Source organism: Lontra canadensis, unplaced genomic scaffold (assembly GCF_010015895.1).
Source record: "Lontra canadensis isolate GAN:19392208 unplaced genomic scaffold, GSC_riverotter_1.0 scaffold25, whole genome shotgun sequence".
NCBI classification, from domain to species: Eukaryota; Metazoa; Chordata; class Mammalia; order Carnivora; family Mustelidae; genus Lontra; species Lontra canadensis.
In genome coordinates, this window is record NW_022631019.1 from 16734127 (window position 1) to 16743713 (window position 9587).

General features: G+C 40.6%; 1 protein-coding gene across 4 annotated transcripts in view; it reads right to left on the reverse strand.

Annotated features, from left to right (window-relative positions):
* Positions 1-8858, reverse strand: part of HNRNPR (heterogeneous nuclear ribonucleoprotein R) — a 33705-nt gene extending 24847 nt beyond the window's left edge. For 2 of the 4 annotated variants that reach the window (XM_032863714.1, XM_032863712.1), the window contains exons 1-4: positions 8722-8858; positions 5334-5502; positions 2945-3063; positions 2207-2314 (exon numbers count right to left, since the gene is read on the reverse strand). In XM_032863714.1, the coding sequence (XP_032719605.1) occupies positions 2207-2314; positions 2945-3063; positions 5334-5490 (384 nt within the window). In that variant the 5' untranslated portion in view covers positions 5491-5502; positions 8722-8858. The remainder of the gene's footprint in view (positions 1-2206; positions 2315-2944; positions 3064-5333; positions 5503-8721) is intronic. The other 2 variants (XM_032863713.1, XM_032863715.1) reach the window with 2 other exon arrangements.
* Positions 8859-9587: the final 729 nt, after the last annotated feature.

Consider the following 9587-nt stretch of genomic DNA (forward strand, 5'->3'; position numbering starts at 1 on the left):
ACTTCCGTATTGCAGCAGTCCTCATTTTGCATTTTCCTCTACTTCAGTGAGAGCTTTTCTTAACTTGTTCCCTTTACATACCATCTACCTACCTGTGATTCCTTAAAAAAAAAAAAATGTTCTCTCATCAGAAGTCCTGCCTTCTTCATGCAGCTTCTCTCATTCTCTATTCCTCACATCTTCCTACTGTGAATTTCAATTATAGTCAAGTAATTTAACCTTTATTTTGTTTAAACCTTTTGTATTTCTGCTCTATCATAAGCTCTATGAGAACCATACCATTTTTCATACAACACAAACTCAAAATATTTGGCAATTACCAAATGAGTATTCTCAGGTTTTAAAAAACAAAACCTTATGTTTCCTGATTACCAACCTTCTTCACAACATTAGGTACTAAAGAGGGATTATAGAAAAGAAGGTAACGCTCTTGCCCTTAAGGGTCTGTATTTATATGAGAGGCAACGGCTCAGACAAAATGGAAAAAAAGAAATGTCATCTACCTAAAAATGGGAGATTTTTACACTTCATGCTTTAAAAGTTAGATGGCTCCCAACTTGCGATGATTCAACTTACGATTTTTCGACTTCCGGATGGTACGAAAGTGATGCATTCAGTAGAAACCACACTTCAAATTTTGATTTTTGATCTTTTCCAGTGCTAGCCACATGCAGGATGATACTCTTGTGATGCTGGGCTGAGGCAGGGAGGCTCAGCTCCCAGTCAACCACTCAATCACAAGAGTAAACAACCAATACACTTAACAACCATTCTGTATCCATAGCAACCACTGTTTTTTTCTGTCAGTACAGAACTCTTACAAATTACCCGAGATAGCCAACACTTCGTTATAAAATGTGCTTTGTGTTAGAGATGACTTTACCCAACTATAGGCTAATGTAAGTTTTCTAAGCACATTTAAAGTAGCTAGGCTATGTGTGGCAGGTTAAGTGCCATTGGGTGTATTTTTGACTAAGGATAGTTTCATCCATGTCCAGATAAACCCATCCTAAGCTGATGAAGATCTATACACAATATCAAAGCAACAAGAAAGTCCAGACATCAATTTTAGTGGCTTTCAAAAGTATGGTCGGAGGACCCCCAGGATTCTGGAGTTACTTTAGGGTCTCTATTTTTCTACCTTTGACTAAAAAGAGCTGCTCTAATTTTAAGCACAGAAACACATGTAACACAATATACACACGATATAGGTTTTATACATTTAAACTTTGTCTCACATGTAATATACACATATCATATGTGCAATATATACCTTACCAAAAGCAAATACCCACTTTTGGGGAAATAACATAGGCCTATTCAATACACACCAATATATATATATATATTTTTTTTTTAAAACAACTATTTTGTCAAATGGAATTTTCACGTATTTATTTTTAAAATATTTAAGAATAGGTTATGCCATTTTACAGATGAGGGAAAAAGGTACAAAGGAGCTCTATGTAAACTATTCCATGTCAGAAACTACAAGTTCTATTTTTTGTCTAAAACAAAACCACACAAACAACTTCATTAAGTAAAATAACTACTTCAATTTGAAAAATCTATCGCTGTGGCAAAACATCAACAGCCCCTTAACTAAGGAATGAGGTTCACTGGTTTTTCACCAAAAGCCCTGTATTTATCTCGCAGAGCAGTTATCTAAACGATAACAGTAACTGGTGCTAGTTACACAGTTCTTGCTACATTCCAGGCATTATTCTAAGCACCTGACATGTCTTAATTCCTTTAATCCTCACAACTCTATGGGAATATGCCCAGTTTACAAATAATTAAACTGAGGTAAATAAAAATTCAGGAGTAAAGCTGTTAGAAAATACCTCTTTAAAAAAAAAAAAAGAGAGAGAGAGAGAGAAACAAAGTGCTCAGAAAGAAACCAAACCAAAAGACATGACTGAGTCAACCTCAAAAGCTATTAGCGGAAGCATCAATAAACACGTAACCTTCAGAGCCAGAACAATGAGACAAGGGTCTGAATTAAGGTTTTTTCCCACCAAACATACAACTGAATGTTTGCCCTCCGAATTCTTCTTGTGTAATTTTCCTTCAATTATCTCATTTCTAAAACACTAGCTTAAAAAAAATGTGGAACAATGAAAACTGTTTCTAGGAAACATGAAAAGAAACATTCAATCTCATCATTCAACTTATTACCATTGCAACGACCCGAGTCCAGTTTTACCTTTATCTTCGCTTCATCCGGCCCCTTTGTGGACTCTTGCACCTTGCTCCCCTGTTTCTCCCTTTGCCTGTAGGTCTTCATAACTCCACATAAAAATGCACTTTTGTTCTAGAATAGACAAGTAATTCAATGCAAAAGAATCAGCAGGAATCATCGAAGGGTCAAATACATAGTTAATTTACAGTTTCAAAACACCAGAATTTTAACCAAATATTTATTCATTTATTCGCTCAACAAATATTTGCTGAGTGGTTACTGTGTGCCAGAGACTGGAGTAGACAGCAATAAGACAGCCAAGACCTCAGGGTGCTTACCTTCCACACTGGCAAGTCTTCCATTTGTTGATATTCAAACGCATGTGGACTATCTTTGCCAAACATTCCAAAACTATTCCTCCTACCTATATTATTTTCCTCCAAGATAATAAAACAGGGTCAGATAAACCCAAAACTGTTTAAAATCGGAGTATTCTAAACCCATAAAAGCTTAGTAATAACTGTCAGCAAACCCTGACTTTGATTTTAAGTTTTTAAAGTAACTTACTAGAAAGAAGTGGGGAGAGATTTTACTTTCTGAGAACTCTCTTGTGAAAGGTTTTTTTTTCGTTTTTTGTTTTTTTAAATATAAGCAGAGGTAGTCACAAACAAAAAAGTATCAATTCTTTTCAGGAAAAAAAGTAATGGTAAAGTAATTTCAGGTCATTTGTTATTCAAAGGCATTTCTAGTAAGTGGCCTTACCTGAACATGTGATAAGTCACTCTCCTTGAACTGCTGTAGTACAGACAGAGCTCCTTCTTCATTAAATTCCCTGAGAGCATCAATTGCTCTTTCATCAAGATCGACATAAGCTACCAATCCTACAAATTAAATTGAAAAGGGGTAATGTTATTGCAACAAAAGGGATAACCTAAACCGTGCTATCAATGTTTAATCAAGAATTATATTCAGTACTATTACTAACAAACTACATTCTCATTTAATATGCATATAGGCAGCTATACAAATACTATACAAAAAGGTCAAGAGTACAAATATGAAAATAGAAGATAAAATGTCAAACATGAATTTCAATTCCTATAAACACGAATTTCAATCCCCCCATCCCACAGAAACCCCACAAAAATCCTAGACCCATTCCCCCTCCCCTTCTTAAGGCTTGGAAGATAAATCTGATGTACACAGTGTACTACAGATTAAGTATTAATACAACAAATTCTGATTTATGTTAGAGTGGTAAGCATACACTGTATTCTCCAAGGATCAAGCTTCAAATTATATGGACTATTGTAGTTGTTGCTAACCACACAAGAGGTGGGAGAAAAAAAAGAGAAACCATTTTTACTAAATAATTCTTTCCACTCTCCAAAAGGTATCAAAGGCTTTTCCTCCTTAGCACCAAAGAGAAAATGAAATGCATTTGTTTATCTGAGCGTCTACTTTGCTGCAATCAGAATGTGGAAAGGCATAATTTTAAACTCTTCTACAAATGCAAGTGCAGCTTGATTAATCAATTCTGAAAGTCATATTTTAAGGCATTTTTATGTTCTTCTGATGTGTCAAGCTGAGGTTTAAAAGATGCTGTGGCATTCACAACACTGTCAATAATGACTTTTTCTCAAATGGCATTAAGGACTTTACTATGGACTTACAAGTAAACTACACAGAAAATATTTGCACTGTATTCTATACATGTAGTATATTAACTGCACACAGAACATCTCAGTCTGAAATGTAATTTCTTAAGTCTGTTAAGTTTGTGTTGTATTTCTCTCTATAAGGAATATATTTCAGAATTGATCCAACATAAAATGGATATATTTGGCAGATTAAAACTCCAAGTCCCTATGAACATCAAAAGTGACTCCATTTTGATCAAGTGAAAAAGAACTTTATTCCATACAGTAAATATATTTTAAATAAATGTAATGCCATTTGTAAAGTTACTTTAAGAAAATGTTGCCATGAGTTGTTTTAAAAGCTCAAAGTGAGCATGCCTAATTATTGGAGTTTCCTTACTTCAAAATTCCATACCACCACCCAAAGCCACAACTCAGAGGACACCCATCGATCCATTCTGTCAATCCAACCCTACACCCAAACCATCAGCCTCTTGTCAATAACAAAGCACTCTGCAAGAGAGCACCTCTGAGCAAATCACTGCCTATTCTCTGTGGCAGAATGTCACAGAAAGTTCCTGGGGACTGATTTTCAAATGGAACCATCACCCAGGAGTCGTTTTTCCGGAAGTCATTTTAACGTCTAAAATTATCCTAAGCTTCTCAGATTTGAAAAAAAAAAAATTTAAGGACAAAAAAACAGATATTTGTTACTACAGTACTTAAGACACATTTGTGAGACCATTCAATTCTCTCTCCCAGAATCTGGATAGGCACACAAAACACAGAGGAAGAAAGTTTCCATCTATGGCCCCAAAGGGGGAGGACACATTTATTAATGCACAACACTCCCTAAGGGTAAATATTTCTCTCCCTCTTTAAAAACTTCAAACCGCTTACAACCGACCATAGTAAGATATTCAAATTTGCTTAAGCACTTATCCATGGGACTTCTAGATTTTTTTAAAAAGCAGCTGTTACAAACCAACACTTCCAGATTACGGAGAGATGTGGATTTTTGTCTATTAGAAACGAGACAGGCCACAAACTCTCACGGAGTCTGACATTTATTATCGTTTCAGACAATACTGTCTAACCAGTCCTCTTATTATGCCACCTAATCAGACCTAAGCTAATTTAACAATCACTTTAAGAAGCTAAAAGTAGAAAAGTAAAAGCAAAATGATGACTGATTTAGATTAAGAAAAACAATGTAACATTTGGTATGCTGAAACATACATTTTAATTGGTGGTAAATCGAAGACCAATTGATGTACACTTCTGAAACAACTAAGACTGCATATTCAACACTAAGAAGGCTTCAAAATAATGAAATAAGAATATCAAAGTCAAACCCAATATGCCCTCAATGAAGGGAAAGTAACAAACATTCAGCTCTACATAGATCAGAAACAATATGTATTATTTAACCTTAAAAAAAAATCTATAAAATTCAAAGTGGTTTGCCCTCACTTTCATAACCAGTCAGAAACAAGAAATGCATATTATACCTGTCTGAAATATTTCATCAAGTCTTTCTGCCACCTTCTGTGGGAGGCCTGCCTCTATCAGTGTCTTGTAGTGTTCTGTGTGAGTTACACTGGAAGTATCCATTGGTTCTTCCTCTTCTTTTAACTGTACCGCATTACCATTCACCTGATTAGCCATTTTATTATGCTGCTGGAAAAAATTCAGGAGCTATATTACATTAAGCCAGAAATAACTAGTTTGTAGGACAATGCATGATTTATCTAAACTAATTTGTATACATGCTGCTAATAAACTCTATCAAAATAATATTATATGCCTTTTGTGATGTATCTGACCTAAATTTGCAACAATAACCCTGTAAACCCATAGAAAATGTACATGGAAGCATTAGATCTTTAAGGAACTTCATGTACACGGGGTTAAAAAAAAAAAAAAAAAAGGCTTGAATTTACTGAAGGTAGAATTGCTGATTAACAAAAGCAGCTGTTGTGTCCTGACAAGCATATCAACAAATCACCACAAAATCCTAAAAAGCCCATCAGCTCTCAATTCTTACACAGTTTTTAAAAGTTTGATTTAGAAACAGAATGAACACCCACAGACCACTTAATCAAGGTTTAAGGACTTTCAAATTTTCCTAGTTCTGCTCCAAATCTAGGATAGGTGTGAGATCAATGCACTGCTGTTTCTAGTTCAACATGCTGGTGGTTTGGGTTTTCTCCGCCTCACTTAGAAAAAAAAAACAACAACAACACAACTTGACATTAATTTTTGTTCTAAAATTAATTTGCTATTCCCATTCACAGATTTAAAAGAAAAAATGACCAAGTTTAAAAACTAAACGATTGTTTTAAGTCCACGTAAAATAAAAAGTGAGCTATAATTGAGGTTGCATCTTTAAAAAAAAAAAAATCATGAGTACATATTGAATTTTTCGTATCAGTAAAGCCGCAAAAACATTTCGAAGAATGGACGGCTAACTTCTTCCAAACAGTTTCAACAAACATTACCTAATGAGGGTAAACTTAGGTCAGATGTCCCAGATTAACCTACCCGAATTATTTTGTATGTTCAACCTGTATATAGTACTGAAATGGACCAACTCCCTGAAGAGAGAGATTAGATAATAAAACCATACAAGGCCAGTCTCTATACTGCCTCGAAAGACAGGGAATTAAAGTGCACTTGTCTGTGGTTAATGTGATGAAGATAATAAGCAGATAAAGACATTGCAACAAATACTGAAATAGAGGACATGAAGATGAATCTCAAGAAGAAGCCTCCTTTTCTTGATGAACCTCAAGGTACCTAGTCAGCTACAAAGAAAATACAAGCTTCCTAAAAAGCACTAAACCCCGCAAGATAACCACACTTCCAGACGGCTTACAACCACTGTGCAGGTGCACCAGGTGCAGTTTTCTGACCTAAAACAACTTTTCATTTCAAAGTCCACTGATATTTGGTTGAAGTTAATGAGGAAGGGAGAAAGACCAAAGGGAACGAGGTAATAGAGAGTAGGAAGGAAGGAAAATGCAGAAAGGATTATTCTGAAAATAAGATCAATATCATGACTTCTTAGGATTACAAAACATTAAGACTTGAGAGCCCACTAAGGTCTACACAGACGCAGATTCTCGTTAAACTTTGGGTGGAGAAAGGTTTCTCAAGGCAAGCCTCAAATTCTGATGAACTGACAAAAACGAACACATTCAAAACTGGCACACTTTTCATCAAGAAACTACTTACAGTGTAAGATGAATACGTTTACTGATTAATACAACCTATTTCTATAAAGATGCACCCTGAAGTCCAAAATCTCCTTGTGAACATATAGTTCTGTTTTCCCACGCTCCCGCACCCCCAAATACAACCATAAGATCATCAGAACTCAAAAGTTCTCAGTATCACAAGACCCTTAACAGTTATTGCACCTGTGAATACTATTAGTCACAGAAAGAAAGCAAATTTTTAACAGGAAAGTTCAATGAACATCTGCTAAGGTGATTTTTTTTAAGTATGTGTAAAGCAAAAAAGACAAGTTGTGTATTAAGCACAAGATAGAAATATTTATGACTACCATTCCATTGCAAAGGTTCTCCTACAAGTTGATTCTGAAATTGGTTGATATTGTCAAAAAGTTTGTAAACTTTAACAAAAAAAAAGTAAAATAATTAGATTCCAGGAAATAAAACCTTTCAGATCAAGGAAAACCTCTCTCTTCAAGCCAAATACAATGTGCTCATTTAAAAACCTCTTTTATGTCGTATGAGACCGTTTAAAACTTGTGTCAATTCAATACAATGCCACACAGCCAAACCATATTTCTGGATGCAGCAAATATACTGTGACTGGAGTCATTTGATCTAAGCATTTTTGCAAAAAGTAGACATTTAAATAAGATTTTAAAGGGCTGCTGGGAGATTTGGGAAGTCAGCACTAGCCCCTCCCTGACTTTTTCTGAACATCTCTGTGCAAATTCTTCATATTAAGAGACGGGCTTTAAAAGAACCAACGAAATGAAAACTAACGGTTATCTCATGAGTTAGGAGTGTCAAGCCCTTATCCTACGACTGACTCATGAGACATAAATTGAGTCTCTTGAGGACAGCAAAAATCTCAAACAGGTCAGCATGAGAGGACTGAAGCTTTCAAGAACCCCTTAGCCTTAAGTTTTACATTTTGGCAACACGATTGCTACCGTATAAGAAAAAGAATCGCCTTTCCAATTTAGTGCGCCTAAGACATTCTTAGAATTATGCATCTCAGGCGCCGCTTGAAGCCTAAGTTTCACGGCCTCGAGTAGTCATTTTTTCCTTCAAATCTCGGCTCGCAGCATGCAGAATGGGGGAGGGGAGGGAGGCTTCCTACACAAATCCGCCCTCGGGCTTCAGCTCCCACAAAAGTTTTCTCCCGGCTCAGGTAACCCGGGGTTTGCATCCCGCCCTCTGCCCACCCCACCCCCTCATGCCCGTTGCGATCAGCAACACATCCCACTCGTGGCTAGGCCGGCCGAGACGAGCGCGAAGCGGCTCCGGAGGACAGCAGCGAAGGGGCCGCGGGCGTCTGAGGCCGCGGGCCGGGCCGGCCGCGTGGAGCGGCGGGCGGAGGCGGGAAAAACACGGCAGTCCCCGGCAGGCCGCGCGGAGGGTGCCCGGCGGGCCGGACCGCCGGCCGGGGGCTGGAGGGGCGGGGAGAGGATGAGCGAGGGCAAGGAGGCGCCTCGGCCGGGCTAGGCCCTCCGCTGCGCGGCCGGACGAAGCCGAAGCCGCCCCCAGCCCATCCCCACCCCCACCCCGGGGCCTCGGAGCGAAAACGAAACTGGGGCCAAGACGCCGAGCCCGGGCTGGGCCCCGTCGGGTCGGATCGGGGCTCCCGGCCCCTCCCCCCACGGGCCGGCGCGAGACTCACCAGGGCAGAGCTGGGGCCGCCGGCCGGGCCCGTGAGAATCAGCGCGAGGCGCTTTGAAAACGACTAGAAATGGCGCGCGCGCCACCCCCTCCCCCCCTCATGGACAGAGACGCGATCCCGGCAGCACGCGGGGTTTCCCGGAACTGCTTCCAGGGACTCCGAGCGGCCGGGCAATCGTCTCGCGCGGCGGCCTGAGAGGCAGCTCGGGTGTCCAATAGTAGCGGAAAGAAGCGGCTCACGCTGGACGACGGGAGAGCCAATCGATGAAGCCGTCGGCTGAGCCAATGAGGGAAGTCAGCGCCGCCGGCTGGGGCGCCTCCGGGGCGGGGGTAGGAACACAAAGGGGTCCGTGGTGGAGCCCCGGGTAGAGAGGCGAGGCTGCGGGGCACCGGGCCTTGAGTGGGCGAGGCTCTTCGCTCCTCGTCCGCGGGCGATACGAGACCGAAAAGCTAGGCCTCGCGTCGCGTGGCCGCCTCCGGAACCCCGCCCCCTACTGTCCGCTCCGGCCCCGCTCCTTCGCGGCCCTCCCGCCCCTCCGCCGGCGCCGCGGCGTCCCTAACCTCCCTCCAGCCGCTGCCGGCGCCGCCGGCGCCGCCGCCGCCGCAGGCGTTCGCCCCAGACACGCCCACCGCCACGCGGTCGGGCCTCCTTCTGGGTCATCTTTTGGGCTCCGGTTGAAGCACAATTTAAGGCTGATTTGGCTGGCCGTCTGGCTGGAGAATTTCACGGACAAAAATCATCTCTTGGAGCGATCGGAAAACTGTCCCCGGACTACCCGTTGCACATCGTTGGGGCAGCTCGGAACGTGAGAAATCGCTGAAGTTGGCACCATTCCAGAGCACTGTTAACAAATGCTAGAGCAGGGA